Source organism: Adiantum capillus-veneris, chromosome 6 (assembly GCF_014529385.1).
Source record: "Adiantum capillus-veneris isolate H3 chromosome 6, ASM1452938v2, whole genome shotgun sequence".
Taxonomy (NCBI): domain Eukaryota; kingdom Viridiplantae; phylum Streptophyta; class Polypodiopsida; order Polypodiales; family Pteridaceae; genus Adiantum; species Adiantum capillus-veneris.
In genome coordinates, this window is record NC_140936.1 from 45962082 (window position 1) to 45988249 (window position 26168).

Below are 26168 nucleotides of genomic sequence, written 5' to 3' on the forward strand. Positions count from 1 at the left end.
ATTTTCCATTAATTTATGATTAATTTGGATAATTTCAACCCTAATATGATAAGATAATTAATTAGCTTAATATTCCATAGATTAATCTATCCTTGCTAATGAAGAAGGATTAAGCTAATTATCGTTTAAGTTAATCAACTAGAGCTTAATCTCTAGTGATTTCTGCGTAGCGGTCTCTAGATGAGAGAGAGAGTGTGTCGAGGCTCCGAGTCTATTTAAATTGTGAAGCAAGTCATATTGATAGGTTTCTGGGCACTCACAGGCTGGAAAATGGCAATAACTTGCATCCCAAGCAGCCCTACAGGTCAAAAAACATCCCCTGCTGCTAAATCTAGTCTGGAAAAGTTCATCATTACCCCACACAGCCCCCCTCAACTTCCAGAATCGATTTTTACTATTTTCACTGATTTTTAATGATGAAAATTGAAAATAACAGTAATTTCTAGAACCTTAGGATAAGAAAGTCTTTGTTAATAATTACTATTGAAACCATCCAATTTTACTTAACTAATTGAATTCCTAGTGTAACCTTTTAGAGCCCGTAACTTTTCCAGATTTTATCGGAATTCTGTTCTGAAAATTTCTAGCCCGGGGTTTGTTGTGCTTAAGATTTCAAAAATACCAATATTTGCCACGGTCGGACAATTCTACATTGCTTTTTCAATAATCATATCAGTTGAATTAAGCTTTATACAATCTTTAAGGTTTCAGAAACTGGAAACCTTACATTGATTCCCACTTAATCACAAAAAACTTCAAGAAAGGGGACCTACTTTTTTTCTATTCCTTTAAGCAACACATTCTCAAGTTTAAGAAAAAAGAGAAACGGATCGTTTATTATTGATGATGTATTTCCAAGTGGAGCAGTAAAATTGTCCACCCTAGATAGTGAACCTATGGCTAATTGGATTAGTGGATGTTGTTTAAAGAAATACAATTTGCCACTAACCATTGAATTGCTAGAAAGAATGCATGAAGCCAAACAAAGAAAGATCAAACAACAGCAGGTTATTGATGATGCCCAAGAGGAAGCTCGGCTTCGGGTACTCAAGTGGAAAGCTGCTCTCAAGAATCGACAGATACCGATTCCCATCAACACTCTGGAAATAGATGATCGACAATGGGAATTACCTAAAGATGCAGTTTCAACAGAAGATGACTGGTTAGACGGAATGGACCTACGCATCAAAGTACAGCTCAAAAATCATAGCACCAATGCTTTGGTCGACACAGGAGCTAGAGTAAATACAGTAAGTTATTCCATATACAAGAAGGCAACAAGTCAAGCATTGATGGTAGGAATAGCGACAATCAAAGGATGCAACAAGAACCCAACTCCAACATTGGGAGTAGTCAACTTGAATGTGATAGTACATGAATGTTCATGCCCTCATCAATTTGTATGCTTACCAGATGAACACATGAATGAAACGATGATTCTTGGAATTCCCTCGATGCGAACATACAAAGCAGTACTAGATTAGGATACAAATCAACTATAGCTATCACCTAAAGGAGGGCAACTCATTATTCCAATTGCACCAAGCAAGGAAGAATGGAAAAGAAACAATCAGCAGACCCAAACCACAAAGTAGTCAATCTTCTCCATCCCCTCGACAATCAAATGTTACAAGTAGCATGCAAGGAGTCATGCAAATTTGGGTACCAAAAGCACAGCTTAAGGATAAACCGATTCAGATATGGGTGCCTAAAACTTCACCGACAAAACAAAAGAAGGTTCCAAGGGTTAAAACACACAGACGAGCATCTCCGAGCAAGGAACCTAACATGGAACTGGTTTGGAAGAAAAAGGAGCACTTATCTTCTCTACAAACCGTAAAACCAATCAAGCAATGGCGAGTAAAGTCTCAAAAGACTCCACCACACCATGCAGAAGCAAGCAGATCAAGCAACCAATGGCGAGCAAAAGCTCGACAATGGTCAAAAGTGCTACCAACAGCTCAAGCAATGAGTGTGCTAAAGCATCCTGATGGTGCAATCAAACAGAGAACACACAAGCTACAAGATTGCTCTTTGGAAGACATAAGCAGCAAACCTCAACATCGAAAACCCTTGAGTTAATTACTTAAGCCCAGCTCTTGCACAACATATGAATTGTATTGATCTTCATAGCATAGTAGAGCCAACCACGACTATGCATAGACACAATTGTTCAACCCATGCACACAGTCGTCCCGGAGTACCTCATCTAGGAGGGGTGGAAGGGCACTAAGTAATTAAGGGCAATGTTTGAAGAGGGAGGCAAAAGTTTGACGTTAACGTGTGATTTTTTGCAAAATTACTTAATAATGCCCTTATAATTCGTTATCAAGGAAAAATTCAATGATAATATCTTTCCGATGAGTGTAAATAGTGTATATATTATAAGAAAATCATCAAAAATAGTCCTTTTTGGGTATTTTTCATCATTTTTATCGATGAGGAGGCTTAAAAATAGAAAAATCCAACACAAAACAATAAAGCTATGTTTTTTAATAGATTCTGTTAATTATTGGATTTTCACTTTAATTTTTTAAAACATTTTGTTATTTTCTTTGATTTTTTTAAATAAATAAGTCAAAAATTAATAATAAATAGCATGGAAGCTCATATGGAAAAACGGAAGACAAGATGGTGATCGGAAAGACAAGGTGGACAAGCAAAAAAAAATTCAATGAAATCAGAAGATGGAAGCGGGAAGCCTAAATTTAGGCGACCAGGCTTACTTTTGCAAAATTCTTGCAGAATGAACTACAGGAATCTGATCAGGGAAATTTTTGAGTCTAACATAGATTTCACGGCCTAGTAGGACTAAAGGGGGAATGTAGGGAAATTTGGTTCGGGAAGTCTAGGTATAGATATCCAAGGTAAGCTAAAACCACCTCATTTCCACTTGGAGACTTTGCAGAGAGAGATTTCGACCTCTTTCGCACGACTTTTTTGGAACCCACAATTGACCATTTTCAGCGCCATCTCACACGAGACATGAGGGGTAAGTTCTTTGCTAGTCAATGATCCATTTTTTACAGTCGATAGCTAGTCTAAAGCTCTAGAAAAAACCCTAGAAATCGAGCAGTGCATGAAGACCTACGACCAAAAACTGACCATAGCGGCCTGCCAGCTCGATCAAACCAGATGGGATTTGAACCATAGCATGTCCTAACATAATAGAACCTTTCTATATCATCGGTTGACCATTCAACAGGGGTCGAAGGGGTCCGCAGTAAAATAGTTAGGTTTTTGGCAAATGCAAGAATTCTGAACTGACTCCACAGATGGCTTGCTTATGAGGTCCATATACAATGGATATGATTGGTTTGGTGAAATCCATCAAGCAAAGCCCTCGAAAAGCAAAAAACGGCTCGAAGATTACAAAGCGTCAAATTCGACATATGGGGTCAAACTGAGTCCAAATGAGCCACTATTGGACAGGTTGCTTCATGGCTATGTTGCGGACAAGTCCAAAGCCTCAAAGTTGACCGACCAACCCAACAGGTAGTGTAGTCACAAAAAACAGTGATTTCAGAGTCGACAAAGCACAAAGTGATGTCGGCATAACCAAACTTGACCAAATTCAATTTAGGACTAGTATTGAGTGTATGGAACATGTCTAGGTCAAAATTTGTGAGTTTTACAAAGAAATTGTCACTGTTGTAAATAATCGTGATTATTTACTTTTGCATTAGTTTTCCTTGGAAATTGTCACATCTCCTCACCTATCATGTGTACACACCTATTACATGCCAAAAATCAAGTATGAGCCAAAATGATCATCCGTTACTTAGAAATCGTCAGAAAACGCAAAGAAGTCTTTGCAAGCCAAATTCTTGGTTATGGACCACATTTCTTAATCCAAATCACCTTATATCTCATATATAGGGTCTATACAATGCTTATAACAACTTTGTACCAAAAATATCAATTTTGGAAGAAAAGTTAATAATCACGATTATTTACTTTCTGGTCAAAATTGGAGAGTTTTGATATTTTGCCATCATACATCCAAAGTGCATGATGTGTTGAGCCCACTAGCCAAATAGGAACCAATTTGGAGCTCAAAATCTCAAATTTCCTTTATATCTACTCTTTCAGAGACCTAAAGCCAAAATCTTGTACCATTTTCACCCTATGCATCCAAATGAGCCCATACTTCACTCAGAGCATGTATTTGGTATATACTTCAAGCCTATGAAGCCAAGTTTGCAAAAAGTTGAAAAATTTCCTCAGCTGTAAATAATCGCGATTATTTACTTTGGTTGTAAATATTTGTTTTGACTTTCCAGTTTTGTTCCTTGCATGTTTTTATGCATCTTTGCTTGTTCAAAAATTGATTTGAAGCAAATTGGACCAAAATTGTCAGCATTTCAGCCTAAAGGACATTTCAGAGAAAATTCCAACAAATCTACTAACTTTGCACTCTATTCACTAAACAGGAGCCATGCAAGCAGCGGAGAGGGCCAAGAAGAAGCTCAACCAAAAGGAGAAACTACGGGAACTGTCTGCTTATCAACTAGACCCCGAGTCAGTCAAAGCAGCCAAGGCATCATACCTCTCCAAAGAACAGTTAGAAGAGCATCACACTAAAGTCTTCACTGGCAGGTTCAAAAGTGAAGAGGGACATCAAGTGGAGTTGCAACTCCTACCCAAGGAAGTCTATGATGTAGCCGCAAAGCCAGAAACCAAAGAAGCTAACCATAGGCTGGGACTCAGGGATTTCTACGAACAAGAGCCTTGCGGAGTGGATTTTCAGAAAGCTTACGAGCTTCTATCCACAATTAAAGAAGATGGAACCGCACAGATATCTGACACCCAAGGGAACAAGGTCGAAGTAGTGATAACTAAAGGTATAGTGGCAGAGGCACTCAGACTGCCCACAGAAGGAATGACCATGCGAGCAAGGGACCGGAAAACTGCAGGAACATTTACCAAAGAGACAGCCGTGGCTACATTTGCCGATTTAATTCACAAACAAGTGGAAGAGCCAGTCCGCTTGTACCACCAGCACTTCCTTTTTTTGGCAAAAAGTCCACCAAGGTACACTACGCCAAATCACGTCGTGGCCACCACATTCACTCAAGTTCTCAAGTTGATAATAAGGCAACCAGTGGACCACGCGCAGTATGTCCTGACCACTTTGAAGGGCACCAAGAAAGAAGGTAAAATCACTTACTTGGGTGTGTAGAGGTCTTGACGAGAATAACATACCATGCCATCGGCATGGCCGACTATCTATCGCCTGCTCCTGACCAGAACACCTGGATATTGGCAGCACAACCCTCTCCAAGAGCTACAAGGTTAGAAAAGAGATCATATAAATCCGATGAAGAATCAAAGGACAACTCACCGAAAAGGCACAGCAGCGAGAGCTCGGATAACGAGGAAAAGAGAGCTCGTAGAGAAGAAATGAAAAGAAAAGTTGTGGCCGCCCACCAAGAAGAGCCCGCACAAAAGCAAGCACGCTTTGAAAGAGAGAAACGGGCCTAGTAGCGCAGTAGACAAGCACAAGGGAAGGACCCAAAAAAATGGGTGACTGTTGGACTTAAAGACCCTAGAATGAAGCATCACATAAGAAAAGAGGCTGAAGATCTGACAAAGCGTTTGGAAAGAATGTACCAAGAAGCCGAAGCCCTCAAGCTGAAGGAGGCAGAAGACGCGGCTAAGAAAGCCAAGGAGGCGGAAGAACAAAGACAAGCCGAGGAGACGGCTAGAGCAGAAGCCCAAGAACAAAGCTACGGATCTCCCAGACCAACCTCACCGCCTACCGAACAACAAGAACACCCCATGCCAAGCCCACCACCATCACCGGCGGGCAACAAGTCCAATAAAGAAGCGGAGCCAGAGAAAACCAATGAATTTGAATCCAACAAAGAAATAGAATCTGCACTGAGGCGGACTAGCAAGAGAAAGAGAAAGATAAAGAAGCAGAGCCAAAAAAAGAGGCTATCATTGCACAAGAGAAAGAACCCGAGCCAGAGAAGAAAGCAAGTCCGACACCAGAAGAGACAACAAGATTTGAGCCAACACCCTCTACTGCAGCACATCAAGAGAAGGATGAAACACCTTCTACTTACACTCAGAATGAAACCACCGAGGCAACAAGATAGGATGATTGGCAGTCCAACGACGAGATAATAGTACAAGTAAATGAATATGCACGACAGATGCAAGAAATGACGGAGAGACTCCGTTCAACAACACTAAGCCACTAAGCCACATCACAAAGGCCAAAGAGCTTGAGATGGTGATCGACGCTCTCCAAGGCGAGATGACTGTCATCACCGATCTTCAGAGGTAGGTGCAGGAGATGAAAGCAGAAGCTGAACAGCATCAGCTAGCTAAAGATAAGCAACAAAAAGAAATGGAGGAGTTAGGTGATTTGCTCACCAAACTATCCGATGCCTGCAAAGCAAAAGACGAGCAGCTGACAAAAGTGACAAATGAACTTCTTACGACATCTCTGTCAGCTCAAAAAATTTAGGTGCTTTGACCTTACGCAAGCTAGGGCTAACCTCGAGGTGGGAATCCTACCCAAGTATGAGGTGCTAAAATGCTTAAAGTGGTTGTGGGAACCTTGCCCAAAGCTTGAGGTGATTTTTATGCTTATATGACTAAGGTTTTTGAAATGTTAAATTCAAAGATAAATTCTCAAGAGGCATGGACGTTTTCATGCTTGATTGACTAAGGCTTGAAGTATTCAATTCAAAAGAAATGACTTAAGAAGCATAAAAGACACATGCTTGCTTGATTGACTAAGTTCTTGAAGTATTCAATTCAACCAAATGACTTAATAAGCATAAAGACACGAATTCAAATGATCATCCACATGTGGCCCTCGTGATGTGCTTGAATGCTATTGGATAGGTTTTAAAGGGGTCCAATTAGTATTTAGATACATAAAAATAAGTAATTAAGTTCTTTCTCTCAAGAGGAAAAAGAGGACACGTGTCCAAATGAAATAATAAAATAATGAGAGAGAGAGAGAGAGGTGGACCAAGCATGAGAGGGGGGTATACTCTCCCACACACACACATTCTCTCATTGTGTGGAGTGTAAAGTGCAAGAGCTCCATCTCCTTCTCCAAGCTTGTTGAGAAGTGGAGAGCCTACACCAACACTCTTGGCTATGGAATGCAAATCCAACCAAGATCCATGCTTCAATGCTTAAGCTTGCCATCTTCTTCATCTTCATTACTATGCTATTATGTTATGCTAAGCAAGAAGAGTGAGGATAAGTGAGGAATTATTTCTTTCTCCTATGGAATGTTTCTTCTTCCTCTTCCCTACCCTCGATCCCCGCTAGCTCTCTCCACCTTCGAAGGTGTTTGAGGCCTTGGGACTGAGGCTTGGGATAGTAATGCTTTTTGCAAAGTTTATGTTAAGCTCGTGATGCATGAAGCTTTCCATCTTTATAGCATCACCAAGGTCACAAAGAACACAAAGAAAAAGTCTCTCTTAATGGGACAATCTATAATACAAATGCCTTTTGGAGGGGGGACCGGCTCCAAGTAAATCCGATTCTCAACTATTGTCATGTTCTCTAATACTCTCTCTCTTGCAAAAGTATTGTTCATGCCAAGTTAATTAAGTACTATGTTTATGTTGCTACCATCAATTAAGTTCACCCTCTATGTTCTCAAAGTGATCTCACAAAAATGCTCACCTTAATTCTCTTAATTCTGCTATTCTCAAAGTTCATAGGCCATTTCCCATTACGAGTATTGCATGGCAAGTTTGGTTATATATATTGTAAGGTTTACAAAAATTAATATCAATCAAGCATAGCGTGTTATTTTTTGCTGAGTATCTCTCTCTCTCTCTCTCTCTCTCTCTCTCTCTCTCTCTCTCTCTCTCTCTCTCTCTCTCTCTCTCTCTCTCTCTCTCTCATTCTGCACCAATTCTCCTAGCCATGGCACCCCACCGGCTTCACCACCCATAGCTGCAACCCATCATCTGGTATCAAAGCCGCTCGGTCTCGGCTTGAGTCGACATGACGCTGGAATCGCTGCCTACAGAGAGGGAAGCTCGTGGATCGACCTGCATCAAACTGCTCATAACCGCCAACAACAGGATCTCCCTGGCTTGAGAATCATCATTAGTCTCACAATAGCTCCTGCCGATTCGGCCTCTTGAGCCCGCTGTGAGCAAAACCATCTTCGGCGCTGTCGTCTGCAGAGCTCGCCATTGACAGTTTTTTTTTTCTAAAGTTTCGTTTTCATCATGTTTCACATTTTAATAAAGTGGCCACCCCTTTACTCTGTCAAAAGCGGCTATTTACACCCTCAGGTACCCTCGATCCTGCAGTACGGTGCTCGTCGATCCTCATAGTTGATTAGTAGATCAAGAAATTGTGAATTTCCAGATTGCAGGATATTGGCAAATTTTGCAGCATATCAAGAGTTGCCGATTCTCAACTAGGCAAAGCTCCTCACAACACTACAAAAGAGGTTGCTACTCAGCAAAGGTTGTGCTTCTCTGGAATTCCAAAACTCTCTCAAAGCCTATTGAAGGTGCAACACATCAAATTGAGCAAGCGAAGCGTTTGCCACGAGGTGATATGAGCACAGTTTGGAGAGTCGACATTTACAATACTTGGCAATGGTATAGAAGAAACAGTTATAAGAAGATGGTCAATTCACATATGCAAATCCAATTAAAGTATTTTTTTACCAATGAAGCCAGTAAAGACTCTTTCAACTATTTGCTTCAAGCACTCAAATACATCAACAACTGCTACACATCTCACAAGAAGATCTCCTTCGAGATTGCAGTACAAGTTTTCACAACTTATTTTACGAGTTCAGTGTTACAGTCTTGTTTTGTCATATACTTTCCAGTCAAAGCCCCCTTTTACATTATCTGTTGTCAGTTATTGCGAAGCAGTCAAAATTTTGTATAAGGTTATAGAAACTGCCACAAATAAAAGTGGTAAGACCTCCCAAGCATATTTGTTCTCAGCCCATTTTTGTCCCGTTTCTCATGAGGTTACTGGGTACACCTTAAACCCAAGGTTTGGCAGTGAACCAAATACTCCACTCATTGGTAGCTACTTTTTTGACCTACACCCTATCTGTTCAAGGGGGGGTTCTACTATCATAGCACCAGGTTATGGATACACCAGAAATCTTGGGTTGTGAGAGAACCTAAAACTCACGGTTGACGAGTCACCAAAAACTCGGTATCATGAGAGGCTTGTCTAGTTCGGGCTTGAGGGGGGGTTGTTGGGGTTTCAAGCCCTAGTGATCAGTTGTCAAACCCGTGGGAACAAGCCTCATAAGGCATGCATGTAAGATTCAGTTAGAGTGGAGTGTTGCATGGCAAGTTTGGGGGAAACTACTACTACTGCTTCTGATGGTGACAATGATGATGATGATGAGTACATTGTAGTTCGGATGACAGCATGTGCAAGCCACGGTTCATATCGGACATTGATGCCTTATCTTTTCTTTAACCAAGCCTCATCTAGCCCACCGACCCCACGACCTCAAGTCTAGCTGCACCCCTTTGCCCCTATTTGTCATACTTCTATCTGCTACTTAACATGCAGTCAACTTGCTACCCACGTGCACATGTGAGTTGCCGTGTTGTAAGCATACTAAATGGCATCCAACTCCTAAGAGGAGCTTCCCACAAAGCCAAGCTCATAGCCTCGTTGGTCTCACAAGCCCCTATTCCCATGGATGCCACACATGCCTATAAGCTCCAAGGTCATCAAGATGAGGAATATATTTCATGCTACCACCTAGCTTCATGGAAAAATTAGAGATTAAAACATCATATATCTCGAGGTTTTTCAGGGCTTTCCAAACACAAGAAGGCAAGCACATGTGTAAAATTTATGTTTCCACATTTTTGCAAGAGAATTGGGCTTAAAGTGTAGCAAATTATAAATTAACTAGAGGAATCAATCAATTGCATAACATTGAGCATATTCAAGCATGACAATTGCAAAGCAAGAATTAACTTAGATTCAATCACACATCACATACATGTACCAAAATTGAGAGAGAGAGAGAGAGAGAGAGAGAGAGAGAGAGAGAGAGAGAGAGAGAGAGAATTTGACACCAATTGAGGGCCCAATTTTTTGGAGTCGACCCCACCTCCAAAAGGACTTTGTATTAATTAATTCTTCTTTTTGAAAAGAGCTTCTGAGCATTACAACTAGCTAATCACACTTTTAGCTGCACAAATTGAAGAGATGAAAGCTTTAAGATTCGACAAAAGTTGCAATCAGAATTTTCACTTAAAGCACCTCTTGAACTCAATCCCTGGCCCTAAACACTTCGTGAGTGTGATAGGATTTCTGGAGATTAAGCAAGTATTAGGTTGGAAAGAAGATATGTGAGCATTAAGAAGTAGTGACCAGTATAGTTAATTATGTAAACGCTTGAGCAGCCGTAACTATGGAGAATTTTGTGTGTGTGTGTGTGTGTGTGTGAGAGAGAGAGAGAGAGAGAGAGAGAGAGAGAGAGAGAGAGAGCCTTAAGAAGAGCATGGAGAGCTTCCTTTTGGCTGAGGATTTCCTAGAGCTTCAAGAGCCAAGAAAATAGAAATTTCCCCGCTCTCTCCAAAACAACCCTACAAAAAAATGAAAAAATCTTTCTCTTGCGGTTCTCAAATGAAAAAACTTTGAACTACAAAGTTGTCCATCTTGCTATTCTTGATAAGCTTAGTGGGCCCCTTTTATGGAAATGCATTTTTTTTGAATTTATTCTTTTTTTTTAAATTTTTAGAACTACTCCTCTCACCTTCTCTTTTGCATGGGAGGCATATGGAGCACATTCCTTATCTTGACATAACTTTAGGTTGGCATGTGTGGATAATAACACCTTGGCTCCCATTCCCACGTTTTGGTTAACCTTTTCACTTTTGGAGGCTTTTGGGATCCATTTTGGACTCTTTTGGACTCGCAAATATCTCGTCTTCGCCCCATAAAATCCCGATTGAACCCTTATCAAATTTCGTTGGCACTTTTGAAAAATGCATTCAAATTTTAGAACTCTCTAGTTCTAAAAACATTCCTCTATCCATTGTACATTTATTAGCACTAGTCTGGACGCACTACCTCCGATGGCAACACCCATGTGTGTGTGACGCTGTCTCTTGTGTTGTCGTGTTGCATAGCACACTGGCCAAAGGGCAACCAGATGTAGGAGAGCGTGCCACGTGGCCCGTTGAGGAGGGGGGAGGGGGGGAGGGGATGGGGACGGGATCCTTCCCCCATTGTAGATACTATAGAGATGTTTTAATTTTCAACTAAGAAATTAACACTACTATCACTAGTTTGGAGGTGCTGCCTCTGACGGCGACACCTCTCTCTCTCTCTCTTGCTGTCTCTTGTGTCGTCGAGCTGTAGAGCACATTGGTCGGATGTAGGAGAGCGTGCAACATGACACGTGGTCCGGGGGTGGAATCTCTCCCCTCATTATAGATAGTATAGATTAGAAGTCTCTAATTAGCAAACCTTTGTCACTATTTTGCACAAGGGTCCTTAACGGGGGATCTATAGTTAGGTTTGGGTGTTTCATATTGGGGCCAATTTTGGCTATGCGTCAAGTAGGTGAACTAGTAGCCTTAATTGTCCCTCAATTCATCACTCCTAGTTCGCTAACTTGATCTGATGATCGAGATTCTCTTGGATCCGTTATGGCTAATCTCAACCATAGATTGCCCCTCAATCGAGCAATGTCGCTTGGAAACATACGTCACAAAGCTATAGGTAGAGATGATTAGGATTTTTTTGATATGAATCTAGGCCCAGGTCTCTATGCTGCGAACCTTGTACGCATTCTGAGAGAGAGAGAGAGAGAGAGAGAGAGAGAGAGAGAGAGGGAGGGAGGATTGCTCGCCCCGTCACTAATTGACACCTCCTTTTGGGAGGTGATATCAATGGCTCACGATCACCGGTTGATTGTGACCGTTGGATTGCCGAGGAAATGCAAAAGATTCCCACTTTTTCGATTCCGGGGGTTGAACCCGCTACCCTCTCCCCCTCGGAATTGACTTTAACCGCCAAGCTATCGCGCGTTCATTGAAGGTATGTGAGTGGTAAGTTTATCGATCACGGCGTCGTGGACAAGTTCCCATCTAGTTCACACCTACTTCACATTGAGTTCAAACCAAATTTGGTGTGGTGTGCATACCCTCCCAAGTTCACACTTAGTTCATGTTGAGTTCACACCAAAGTCAATGTGGTGCACATACCTCTCGAGTTCACTCTTAATTCACACCTAGTTCAAATGGCGATTGGACGACCCGGATTGCATCTGGCTTACGACACCTAATGTGGGCCATTGATCCCACCTCCCTAGGGAGGTGTCCATTGATTGCTCGTTTAAAAAGAGAATATGCCAAGGAGTAATGATTGGGTTGGTGTAGACACGTGTCATGGATCGAGCCTTGCATAAGGCAGCGCTCTTTCCTAGAAATTAGAAAGAAAACGAGAAAATGTAGGAAGCACACTTTTGATATCCATGGCGCCCACTTTCGCTTCCATTACTTATTTAGAGGTGGAGTAACCAGCGAGCTCAAAGTTGCGCACACACCCGCACGCACGCACGCTCGCAGTCGCGCAGCTCCTCGTCTCTTGGCCATGTCTGCTGTGGCTACGCCTCCCTCCATCGATACCCTGACCCGCCTCCGCCTCGAGGTTGCCACCCTCGATCAAATCAGGTAGCGTCTGAGCTCAGCTTTGTCATTCTGATACTCAGAGAAAAGGATTGGTTCAAAGAAACCCCAGTTCCAGGTTTCTCCGCTTAGTGATTTCTCGAGCATTTTGGATCTGTAATCAGCTTGTAGACGCTCCTGTTTTCCAAAAATCTTGCCGTAAAATTTTTAGTTTTCTTGCTTCACATCTCTAGAGCTGCATTCTTTGTGCTTTAGTTCAAATTCTCAATCCTTGGGTTTAATAGAAGGCTTCCATGCAGCTCGCAGATTTTCACCTGCATTGTGGATCAATTTGGTTTTGCTTTCTAGGGTCTCAGATTTGTTTCTTTTGTGTTCAAAAATCTTCAGCCTGTACAGCTAAGGAAGTTCAACTAGATCTGCTGATTTTTAAATCGAGATCCATCTTGATTTGTATCACTTGCAGCGTACATTATAGATTTTGGCAACAAATTTATGCATGATCCTCAGTCCTAATTCCTGATTTTTTCCTTTCAGTGATAATGAGAAGTTGGGTTTTATCAAGCTCGTTAGTCGATATTTAAGGTTAGTTTGTTGATTGATCAGATCGCCCTACTTATCAAACGGGTGTGTTTTTATTATGCCTGGTAATGTTTCTCCAATATGATGAATTATGTCCCTTTCTCTTTGATACCTATATACTTTTTTGAATCTGGATAACAGTGGCAATGCAGAGCAGATTGTATGGGAAAAGATCCAGCCTCCCACTGATGAAGTTGTAGTTCCTTACGATGACTTGGCCCCTCTTTCAGATGGTAATAACTTTGAAGCCCTTCTTTTAATTGACGATACATGTATCCTATCATGTTCAATCAAAGGTCAAGAATAAAAGGAAAAGAGAAGAATACAGGTCATTAATGTATATTAGATAAGAGCCTTTGACGTGCTGCCATATAGGACTTTGCTCTTCAAAGATTGGGTGTGTAAATTAAAGATTGATGAAGTGATGTCTCCTAAGTCCCCTGCTCCCCAGCCCCTCAAGAGAAGCTGGTCATTCTTGAACTCTTCCTCTAATGATTATTCACATTGTGTAGTGTTCCAATCTTCGAGTAGGTGCACTCACAAGATCCTGTGGGAAATGAGGGCCTCAAACTATTCTTATCCCTAACTCACTTGGAGGATGTCTATGGTTGGGAAAAAGACGAGAGGACCATGGAGTCTACATAAGCTGTTATGCTCGCTTCGTAAGGTTTCTTCTCTTGGAGCAAATGCACGTGTATGCAGCTAGTAGGTAGAATAAATGGGAAAGTCATTGTAAGAAGAAGGTACAATTGGAAGAATTGGAGGGTAGGGGCTGACTGATTGAACAGTGTGGAACTGCAGTCTGCATGAGCGCAAGAGGGAGGGTATGCAAGACAAGAGTGGAGGCCTCTCCCTTTCTGCTGTGCACTTTGAAGCGTGGTGCGATATGCTTGCATCCTGGTAGGTGATGGCAAAACTGCAGGGGCAGTGAGGCAGCGTGTGCTGCTAAGAGCGTGAGCTGAAGAATCAGCAGCGCACAGGTTGGGCTGCCTGCAGTGGTTGATGTCGGCAGCACGGATGTGAAGGAGGGAAGAGGACAGCCAGGCTTGATAGCATGATGGCAATGGGCGATCGCGGATCTATAGTAGTGTTGCAGCACTGTGCAACGATGAACAATGGCGTGCGGGTAAGGTGGCCGCACGACACACTGGCAGGGCGGCTGTCTTTTGCAGGCTAATCTTTAAAGAAAGTAAAGTGTTTTATCTAGAGTAGATCCAGTAGGAGCTTGCCAGAGGCAAGCCACAGACATTATCTTTTTATAGTAAACGTTGTGTGCTTTTTAGGCTTCAGCTAGTAAAGGCCAAGCCACAGACAATATATCTTTTACAATAAACCTTCTGTGCCTTTTAGGCTTCAGAGCTTCAATATACTTTATGAAAGTTCTTGCTTCTCACTGTTACAATAGTGTTCACTGTTGGCCATATTTCAGTTGTTGAACAGTATAATCCTTGTGAGCTTACCTTGTTTGATTTGTGCAGATCCATCAGAGGCAAAATCCCTTCTTGACAAGCTTGCAGTTTTGAAGCTCAATGGAGGATTAGGGACAACAATGGGCTGTACTGGTCCCAAGTAATATTGAATATGTTTCTGTGGCTTCTTTTCTGTCTACAAAAAGGTAAATACACAGCTGAATGTCGAACTGAATCCTGTCAACATGCAGGTCAGTTATTGAAGTGAGGAATGGGGAGACCTTTCTTGATTTAATTGTAAAGCAGATCGAGGTAATTATGAAAATGTTTTTAAAAGAGATGTGCCTGCCGAGCCTTTGTAACCTCTCAATTCTATAAAAGCGCTTCTCGCTTTGAAAGGTCCTCGTTTTGAGTGATATGTAGACACTGAACAGCAAGTACAAATGCGATGTTCCTCTGGTCCTTATGAACTCATTCAACACACATGATGACACACTCAAGGTAGCATTTTATCTGTAAAACAGTTTTGTTGCAATTTTGTGCTAGTAATATGGCATTTTAGCTAACAGTTTGTTCTGATTTTGTCAGATTATAGAGAAATACCAACATGCAGGACTTCAAGTGAAACTTTTCAATCAGGTAGGTTCTGAGAATCAATTAGTGGCTTCACCATTTCAAGTACATGGAAGTTTTATATAGAGAACCATGCCTGACAAGCAAGTTTTCTGGAACAGAGTCAATATCCACGTATGGTTGCTGAAGACTTGATGCCATGGCCAAGCAAAGGTCAAACTGACAAAAGTGGCTGGTATATGCTGTGGCTTTGCATGCTGTTTGTGTGCAATGTATTAACCGCTTTTTCATAAAGGACTGTGGGGGGACTTCATTTGAGGTGCTTATGTGAGGAGTTAAGAGTTGTGCAAGCACCCAATCGTCTTCCTTTAATTTCAAATCGCGACGGTGTCGATCTGCTACCTTCTTGTGTCTTTCTTGAGATTTCACTAAAGCCTCCCGGACCTCGGCAAAAGCAATGTCCAAGTCCCTCGTGTACTGGTCTGGTTCAAAAATCTTATCTTTCGTGCTAAGGAAGGGTGAAACCTTTGTAGCACCTTCAATAATTGCAAATGGCGCCTTCCCCGTCGAAGAGTGGATCATGTTATTATATAAATTCCACCAAGGGTAAAAACTTTTCCCATTGAGTCTTCTGATAAGAAATGTAAGACTTCAATAAATCCAGTACGATTGAATTTGCAATCTTAGATTGTCCATCTGTCTGCGGGTGGAAAGATGACGAGAACTGCAGCCGCGTGTCAATGTTCTCTCAAATAGCCTTCCAAAACAAACTCGCGAATCGGGGATCTTTGTCAGAGACTATTGTCTCAGGCATGTCATGTAATCTGAATATCTAAGCAATGAACAGGCTCGCTAAATGATCCGGCTTGAGTATTTTCTTGACAGGAATGAAATGAGCTTGCTTGCTAAATGTGTCAATAACAGTCCAGATACCATCGTGTCCACTCTGTGTCTTCGGGAGATAGAAAATGAAATCCATTGCAATACTTTCCCAGGGGCAGGTGGGAATGGGTAAAGGCTGTAACAATCCTTGTGCTTTATGCTTGTCAAACTTGACCTTCTGGCATACCAAGCAACTGCGTACAAAATAGTCCACGTCCTTCTTGAGTCTCGGCCAAAAGAAGTAACGTTCCATACCTTTCAAGGTGGTGTCAATGCCGCGGTGACCCGTAAATGGTGGACAACTGCATTCAGTTAGAACCTTTTCCCTCAACTGCTGTGTAACACCGAACATCGTTTTCTTCATCAAGTAGCCATCCCGTATGGAATATCCCGCTACTATCTCCCCATTCTGTATTTGTGTGAATACATCCGAAAAATTTGGATCTATGGCGTACTGATCGACCATGTCCTTGAAGAGACCAATGGCTTCCGGGATAAAGCATCTGTCACTAAGTTCTTCTGTCCCTGTACATGGACAATCTGGAAGTGAAACTATGACAAGATGTTAGTTCACCGCATCTGCTTTTCCGAAAGCTGCTTTTGTGACAAGAAGTAGCATAAACTCTGATGATCAGTGAAGACCGAAAAATCGGCTCAGAGTAGGTAATGTCGCCGCTGAGTAAGAGCATGGATAACTGCCAAAAGCTCTTTGTTGTGAATTCCGGCCTTGAAAACAATCCGCTCTCATAGGTAATGACATGGCCTTCTTGCATTAAGACCGCACCCAGACTACGACCACAAGCGTCACAATATACTTTGAATGACTTTTGCAAATCCGGCAAAGTCAAAACTGGTCCCGTAGTCAATTTCGCTTTCAAAGTTTGAAAGGCAGTTTCCTCTGTGGGTCCCCACGAGAAAGGGACTCCTTTTTGTGTCAAAATATGCAAAGGGAAAGCAAACTCTGCAAATTTTCGAATGAACCGCCGGTAGTAAGACATAAGCCCAAAAAGCTTCTTACTTCATAAACATTCTTCAAATCGGGCCAATCACGTATAGTCTCAATCTTAGTCGGATCCATATGTACTCCTGCTGCTGAGACGATGTGTCCCAAAAAGTGTATCTCCAGTAAGAAAAATTCACTCTTCTTGACATTGATTACTAACTTGTGATCTCGCAATATCTGAAAGACTTGTAGCAGATGTTTTCTATGTTCTGCCTCATCCTTGGAAGACTATAATGGCATCAAAGAAGTGTCAACAAAAGATCTGTACTCTCCAAAAATCCTATCCATCATTCGGTTAAAAGTTGTTGGAGCATTGGTAAGGCCAAAAGGCATCACCAAAAATTCATATAAACCGAAGCTCGTCCGAAAAGCTGTTTTGTAGACATCTCCAGGCGTGATTCGTGTTGCTAAATTGGCTTTATTTGACAAGAAATTAATTCTAAATGAATTATTGTATTAAGTGAGATGGTTTTTTCACTTGGAACACCAAGGAAAAATAATTTTAAATGAATTATTGGAATTTAAAGTGAGGGTTTTTCTCACTGGAGACATCCGAGTACATAATATTCCTAGTGCGTCATTCAGAATAATGACGGGAATATCTGTAAGGCCACCAGGAACGGGTACTTCTGATGTGTCACATCGGATGGGTGACAGGGAGCATCTGAAAGAAGTATCCGACCATCCAGGAACGGACATCTCTGATGCGTCATACGATGGGTGACAGAGCATCAAGAATATCACCTAGTCCTTTCCTACCATAAGTTCGGTAGGAAAGGACTAGGTGATATTCTTGATGCGTCACAAGGCGGGTGACGAGTGCATCGAAAAGGGGATATCCATAGTCGAGAGGAAATTCCGCACTGTGTTGGAATTGTGCACAAGGAAAAGCAAGCACTTGAATGAAGATCGGTTCAGAGGAAACTTTGAGAAAAAACAGATGCTTTCTGAGAAAGCGGGATTGCTTTTCGGGAAAGCAGATGCTTTCCCGCGAGGAAGTCTATGTCTGCATTGCAATTGTACATGTGATAGCATCTAGGGACGCTCGGGAAGTGTTGTGAAAGCATTGTTTTCAACTTATAAGGTTTTATTGAGTTTTTGGGCAGGTTCATACCATTTTTAAAGGTGACCCGCCGCCCAATTAATAAATGGGCAGCCTATGATCAAATAAAGCAGTAAAAACCAGCCAACGATTTTTTTTTCTCTTTTTCTGGCAGAACAGAGAAAAAAAAAAAGAAAAAAGAAAAAAGAAGATAAAAAAAAACGGCCGCGATCTCTACGCGAGCAGCTTGCTATTCGTGCCGTGGCCAGGAGCTATAAAAGCATCACATGCCCTCACTTAGAGGAGGAGATCAGTTCTTGCAAGAAGAAGATGTTGCTGCAGATTTCATCCGCAAAGAAGACGTTTCCGGTGATGCCCATGGCTGCCCCAAGTGTATCAGATGTCGCCAAGACCCAGTGCGCGAGTTCCCTCGCGAAGAAGTGCCTACGGAGTGTGTTTCCATTACAAGTTGCTGTTTTTCTCTGTTTTCAGTCCATAAACGTCATAGACGGGGCTGATTTACGAGAAGGAACTCCAGAACACACCTCTTTTGTGTGTAGGATTGGAAGAGAGGATTTTCTATGTAGAGATCTCTTCTGGGGAACTGCTTTTCGAGAACCGAGTTGTGTTTCGAGCGTCGAGACTTTGAAGGTAACGATTTTCATGTTGTGATCTCTTAAGTATTTGTTTGCAGGTGTACTTCCTCTTAGTGAGGGAGTAGGAGCAGAGGTAGGCTTGAGCCTGTGCATGAGAAAAGCTCTTTGAGGAACTAGAGCCAGATCAGCCCAAGGGTTTCGTACCCAAGTTTGGGAAGTAGATCCACGGATCGGAGAGAGAGGTAGTCTCTCTAGTTGTGATCCGGAAGTTGAAATTTCCCAAGTAAGGACTTCGTGTCCGGGAAAGCAGAGTTATTATGCGAGAAGAGGACTCTGGAAATAGAGTCAGAAAAGAGTTGTAGGGATGCCATGCCCTGAGTCTGGAAGGTGAGATCTAGAGGCGCGAACCTTGGTTCTCAAGGATTTGGAATAAGGAACGGAAGTTCCTTGGAATAGGGTTTTGCCCTAGGAATAGGAAGCCGAGGCTTCCAGGAACCATCAAGTCTTATTCTAGAACGAACGTGGTAATACGTTCGGTTCAAGTGCTTGTATAGACTTCTCCTCAGTAATAAAGATACTATTCCGGGGGGGGGGGACCGGCCCATCTTATGGTCCCAAGTACTGTGTCGATCTTCTCACTCTCTATCTCTCTCTCTTTCTATTTCTCTCTATATCCTCTGGCTTTAGTAATAAGTGATATATCCTATTTATCCTAGTCTATTTTATATTGCTATGCGCTCCCGTTTGTGACAATTCGGATCTGCTGATATCCGCTTTTCAAATCGATCCTGCTAAAACAAGAGGATCCCTGTAATTTGTCAAGAATATCATTGATCCTAGGAATCGGAAATCTGTGATTTTATTGAGAGCTTTATAATCAATGCACATTCTTCAAGATCCTTCTTTCTTTAAAACCAACAACACCGGAGATCAGTAGGGTGAGGTACTCGGCCGGATAAGACCCTTTTCCAAAAGGTCTTTCACTTGGTTCATAATCTCTTCATTCTGGGCTCGGCTCACACGATAAGGTGACCGGTTCGGTGGTGTGCTTTCAGGTATCAGATGAATAGTATGATCCTAGGACGAGATGGTGGCAACTCACCTAGCAGGCCCTCAGAAAAGCAACCGGCATAAGCGTGGAGAAAATCATGGCGTTCTTTATCAAACATATTTGTTCTGTGTTCATCATTTAACTGTTTCAAATAGATCGAGTAAACAAATTGATTGGATTTCATTAATTTGGAAACGGCCGAAGCCGATATAATAAGGACAGACTCGCCCTTCAATTTCACATCAAGTACAATTTTTCGGCCCTTTTCATTTGTCAATGTCGCTTTCTTCGCTCGATAATCGACCACGGCGTTATTCTCATGGTACCAACAGACTCCAAGGAGGACATCACAACCTTCCAAGGGCATTATGTAAAAGTCCTCGTGCCCCAAATACCCTTGACAATTCAACCGAAGTTTGCCAATGACAGGTGGAATGGCTATGTCCTGTCCGAGTGCCGCTAGAACTGCCTCTGCTTGTGGTCCCATCCGATTGGGTGTAATCTCGAGCCCGCCAATTCAGGTGAATTGAAGTTGGCCTTGGCTCCTCCATTAAAGAAAATTAGGGCTTCTTGATCTCTCACTTTGCCCCAAGCTCTGCAAAGTTCTGTACTTTTATCAATCGTGCTTGGGTCAGTACCCATGCAATTTGGAACCAGTCCTGCTTTCATCTTGCCTTTTTTGCCACGTTCCTCTACTTCTCTTGAACTCTCTGGCCTGTCTTCATTCTGTTCTCGCTGTGCCTTTTTAGGGCACTTCGCGGAGACGTGCCCATGTTCCCCGCATCCAAAACACTTTCCCTCTTTGATGTAGTTGGCCCTCTCTCGAAGAGTGAGCCGGGGTTGTGAATCCTTGTCTTTCTTTTCTTGGGAACTCTTTCTCTTTCTACTTTCATTGTTAGAAGTCTGTTGGGTTCTTTGAGTCAAGATCTCATTAGTGGGGTAAGTCAAATTGCCCGAATGTATCGCAAAACCTCGTTTCGCATAACCCATCAATTTTTGAATAGAATTTGACTTTTGTTCCAAGTAGTAGTCTCGGATCTGTGGAGGAAGTTTGCAGCAAAACTGCTCAATCTATTCTTTAAACAAGACCGTCTTAAATGAAGAGGTTGGTAGAAAAGAGTTCCAAAATCTCTAGCGATAAGCGTTGAGAGAATCTCCCTTGGTCATCCGAAGATGATTCCAAGCAGTTCATATATCTCACTCGTACTGTCGAGTCATCCAAGAAGAAATGAAAAGCCTTTTGAATTTCAACCATTCAATTGAGGCTTCCTTTCATTGAAGAAGGGTGGACCACCATGTTCGAGGATTTCCCTTGAAGAAAGATGTAGCCCTCCTAATCTTGGAGTGCTCTGAGTAATGCCCTCCAGAGAAAGCTATGTCAAATTGTTGTATGAAGGCCAAAGCCCTTGGAGCATCTCAAAATCCAAAAAAAGAGTCAAACTTAATCGACTGTCCACCTTCTTTGAATTCTTTTACTTTCTTGCTTTTATCTTCGAGGAAGTCATACTGGTTGGAAAGCACTCCATAGCTCTTAACCTGTATGACAGGTTCTCAATAAAGCATCCCCCCAGCATAAATCGAGCGTGCCCTCTTTTGCATCTGCGAACAAATAGATGTAAGAAGGGAAAGATTTCCATGGTTGCCAAAACTTGCGTATCACTGGAAGCGCAGCAAAATAGCCCGTAAACACCCATGTAATGCCTTCCAATGCTGAAAATGAGCTCCTTGGTCCTAGATAGAGTCATGGGAAGCTCAAAAATCAGCCTTTAAAACTGCTCCAAAAGTCAGTTACAAGTTCTGTTCTCCCAAACTTGGTAAATTGGCCAAAAAGTAGGCACTCATGGATGCAATTTCCCTGCATTGAACTTCTTGCTTAAAAATCTCTCAACTGGTGTATCAGTTGACTTTGTAGCAGAGTACTAAAATGTTCCCCTTGTCATTTTGAAGCTAATGACGCGAACAGATTTCATGGCCCAAAATAGCAGTTCCCTAAATTTTAGGAGATGCTTCCGTTGGGCTCCCACAAGTCATCTGACCATCTATCCTCATTGGGACCGCATCCAAAAGTGCAATGTGGCCCAACTGCCGGATACTTTCTGTTGGTGATCCCACCTTGACTTTATGCCTTTATTGAGTTCACTTCCTAGTATCCACTGTAACAGACTTGGACACTCCAAGTCAAGAATCAACCGCGATAACACCAAATAGCCACTTCAAAACAATTCACAGATCACAATAGATTTGCACTAGCCTGGCGGAGTTCCGTGCCTAGAGATATTGGCCCCAAAGACTGGCGTCCCTTTCGGTATTTCTTTTTGTATTAATCAATCATCAAAGTACAAGAGAGCGGTTAGGGTTTCACTCTCAGACTCTCCGTCGAGATGCTCTGAGAAGTGAGGCCCTCACCACTAATTTAAAGGTACAAGGGATGCCCAAAAGCAGAGCCCCAAAAGCTTTTAAAATAAAAAGCATCAGTTCTTTCTCTCTCTTAGAGAGTCTTTTCTCTTTTTTTAAAGCAAAATTCGCGTCGCTCATCATTTTTCCAAATTTTTTTTTCCCAACCTCCGCGATTTCCGGAAATTAGGGTTTTTGGCAAAAATTAGGGTTTGCAAGAATTTTAGGGTTTCTGGCAGAAATTAGGGTTTGTGTTGTCCACCACGTCATCACTTTGTGACATACCCCCTCTCTTGAAAGCATTGTAATCGACCACGATTACGCCTGCAAAACCGATAAAAGCCATAAACCGTCTTAGCAGACACTGACTGTTAGTACCTACATACTAGGAACACACATCTAGCACATGTACGAAATCGATAGTCACATCACACGACATCACAGGACATCACCAGACATCACAGGACATCACATGACATTCAACATTCATTCGGATCTTAGACCATGATTTATCGGCAATGTAGCTAGCAATCACATCTAGGTCCAATCGGGACCTCAACGATGTCCGATTGTCTAACCCCTATTGCAACCATGTCTATTCGAGATCAATCAGACCAAAAATGCTGCAGTCATTTTGTCTATCAGTTCCTGCACTCACAAGAAGTCAAGAACAAATCAGTATCATTATCAGGAATTCCATTTCATAAAGTCATCCAGCAGAATACTGTCAGCTCTCAGTATCCCTGAAGCTCAAAGAGACATCAGTGACTTTAGTATCAAAATCAAGGCATCTGTTGACAAAGGAGCGGAGTAACTCCCCTCTTGTGCATCCCACTGCACCAGATCTTCGGCCAAGATGAGTTTCTGGGTTCTGTTTGGAGTAGACTATGCTAAACCAAAACATCGAGGTAAAGTTTCACAATCCGAGGAGTAATTGCTAGGTCCTCCTCCTCCATCCACTTCGCATCAAATGCAGGAAAGTTCTTGAACTAAACCAAGAACCGCCTTCGGACTTTACCTTTCTTCGTATCGTTATGTGCCAAAATCTGTTCAAGAACAAGGATCTCCTCGTTTTCTTCCACTTCGGGTTGGTCATCAGGCTCCCCATCATCAGGCACATCACCCTTAACAGGTTTCAAGAGACTCACATGCAATGCATTGTGAATCCTCCAAGTATCTGGCAGTTTCAATCGGAAGGAGACATCATTTATCTTTCCAGTAATCTGGAAAGGTCCGTAGTATCACTTACTAAGCTTTGGAAAAAGCCTCTCCTTTCCTTTTTTCTTTCGTAGGCGTGCCTTCTCAAAAGTAAGAGCACCCAATCATCCTCCTTCAATTTCAAGTCGCGACGATGGCGATCCGCTGCCTTTTTCTGTCGTTCTTGAGACTCCTGCAAAGTCTCGCGAACCTTGGCAAAAGCCGTATCCAAATCTCACGAATATTTATCCGCTTCAAATATCTAATCTTCATGCTCAGGAAGGATGGAACCTTCGCAGCACTTTCAACAATCTCACATGGCGTCTTCCCCGTCGAAGAGTGTATCGTGTTATTGTAGGCAAATTCCACCAAAGGTAAGTTCTTTTCCCATTGAGTCTTCTGATCCGAGATACAAGACTTCAATAAATCTAAAATCACTGAATTGGCAATCTCAAATTGCCTGTCAGTCTGCAAGTGGAACGATGACGAGAACTGCAACTGCGTGCCAATGTTCTCCCATATTGCCTTCCAAAACAAACTCATAAATCTGGGGTCTCTGTCGGAGACAATCGTCTCAGACGTGCCATGTAATCGGAAAATCATCGTGATCATTCTGTGTTCTCGAGAGATCAAAAATGAAATCCATTGCAATACTTTCCCAGGGGTGGGTGGGTATGGGTAAAGTCTGTAACAATCCATGTGCCTTATGCCTGTCAAACTTGACCTTCTGGCATACCAAGCAACTGCGCACAAACTCTTCCACATCCTTTTTGAGTCTCGGCCCAAAGAAGTATCTCTCTACCCCCTTCATGGTGGTAGCAATGCTGCGGTGACCCGTAAAAGGTGGACAGTGGCATTCAGTCATAACCTTATCCCTCAACGGTTGTGTAACGCACAACATAGTCTTTTTCATCAAGTAGCCTTCCCGAAGGGAGTATCCAGCTACTGTCTCCCCATCCCGTATCCGTGTGAAAATATCTGCAAATCTGTATCTGTGGCATACTGATCGACCATATCCTCAAAGCTCCTATGATGTACCGCGAAAACAGTCAGAACCAACGGTTTCCGAGACAAAGCATCTGCCACCACATTCTTCTGTCCCTGCACATGGACAATTTGGAAGTGGAACCGTGACAAGATGTTCGCCCACCGCATCTGCTTTTCCGAAAGCTACTTCTGTGACAAGAAGTATCGCAAACTCTGATGGTTTGTGAAGACAGTAAAATCCGCTCCGAGTAGGTAATGCCGCCACTGAGTAAGAGCATGGATAACCACGAAAAGCTCTTTCTCATAAATCTGTGCTGTCATCTCCGGCCTAGAGAACAAACGGCTCTCGTAAGCTATGACATGGCCTTCTTGCATCAAGACCGCACCCAGACTACAACCACAAGCATCACAATATACTTCAAATGACTTCTGCAAGTCCGGCAAAGTCAAAATAGGTCCCGTAGTCAATTTCTCTTTCAGTGTCTGAAAGGCAGTCACCTCTGTGGGTCCCCACGAGAAAGGTACTCCTTTCTGTGTCAAGGTATGCAAAGGGGAAGCAACCTCTGCAAACTTTCGTATGAACCGCCTGTAGTACGAACACAGTCCCAAGACGCTTCTAACTTCATGGACATTCCTCAAATCGCGCCAATCACGGATAGTCTCTATCTTGGCCGGGTCCATTTGCACTCCTGCTGTTGACACAATGTGTCCCAAAAAGTGTATCTCTAGTAGGAAAAATTCACTTTTCTTTGCATTAATCACTAACATGTGATCTCGTAATGCCTGAAACACTTGAAGCAGATGATCTCTGTGTTCTGTCTCATTCTTGGAGAAAACAATGATGTCGTCAAAGAAAGTGCCAACAAATAGCCTGTACTCTCGAAAAATCCTGTCCATCATCCGGTTAAATGTCGCAGGAGCATTGGTTAAGCCAAAAGGTATCACCAAAAACTCAAATAACCCAAAAGTCGTCCGAATAGTTGTCTTGTAGACATCTCCTAGCGCTATCCCGATCTGATGATATCCACTCTTCAAGTCAATCCTGCTAAAGCACGAGGATCGCTGTAACCTGTCGAGTATATCATCGATCCTAGGAATCGGAAATCTGTTCTCGATGGTGATTTGGTTGAGAGTGCTATAATCGATGCACATTCTCCAAGATCCGTCTTTCTTCAAAACCAACAACACTAGAGAGCAATACGGTGAAGTACTAGGCTGGACAAGACCCTTTTCCAAGAGGTCTTTCAATGGGTTCATAATCCTCCTTGGTGGGGAGGCTCGCGGGAAGCGGATGCCCTTCTGGGTACGCCGTGATCCGCACTCGAGGGACGGAACCACAGGGCACGTGCCTGTGGCGAAGTTCCTCGATGAAGTTGTACCCCGGTATGTGGTGCTCTGCATAGGCAGATGGGGAGATAATGCTCCCCTTCTTATGCTGTTATTTTGAATCCGATCCCTTCCGGGGGAAATGAGGTAATTCACCCCAAGCGAAGCCAGATGAGCTACAAGAGCGCCCAAGTGCCACTCCCCCCCGGGGGGGTCAACTTCACCTAAAAGGGGTTGGGAGGTGCAAATGGGAGACACCACCAACCTCAGCGGACGCCACCTGTGAGCCGACGCCCTTCCAAGCGGGTATTGCATTTCCTAGGGGAAAACCGTCGGGTTTCAAAGGCAGTTTAGTGAGGTGAGCGATAAGTTACATGGAGGAGGCAATTCCAAAGGGAAGACCAAAGCAAGTCCCGCAGTACCTGGGCCTCTGAACAGAGGTACTTGGTCGCTGTCACACCCAAATCAAGTTGGCGAATTGGGTCTCTGAAGGGATTAGTCATGGC

The 26168-nt window shown here is 42.7% G+C and overlaps 1 protein-coding gene across 2 annotated transcripts in view; it reads left to right on the forward strand.

Moving 5' to 3' along the window:
- The first annotated feature begins 12473 nt into the window (after positions 1 to 12473).
- The window catches only part of LOC147455451 (UTP--glucose-1-phosphate uridylyltransferase-like), a 38005-nt gene continuing 24310 nt past the window's right edge, over positions 12474 to 26168 (forward strand). Inside the window, exons 1-8 of one of the 2 annotated variants that reach the window (XM_086514241.1) lie at positions 12474 to 12668; positions 13158 to 13205; positions 13344 to 13435; positions 14681 to 14771; positions 14863 to 14923; positions 15035 to 15112; positions 15200 to 15250; positions 15346 to 15419. In XM_086514241.1, coding sequence (XP_086370367.1) covers positions 12589 to 12668; positions 13158 to 13205; positions 13344 to 13435; positions 14681 to 14771; positions 14863 to 14923; positions 15035 to 15112; positions 15200 to 15250; positions 15346 to 15419 — 575 coding nt within the window. In that variant the 5' untranslated portion in view covers positions 12474 to 12588. The remainder of the gene's footprint in view (positions 12669 to 13157; positions 13206 to 13343; positions 13436 to 14680; positions 14772 to 14862; positions 14924 to 15034; positions 15113 to 15199; positions 15251 to 15345; positions 15420 to 26168) is intronic. The other variant, XM_086514240.1, reaches the window with a different exon arrangement.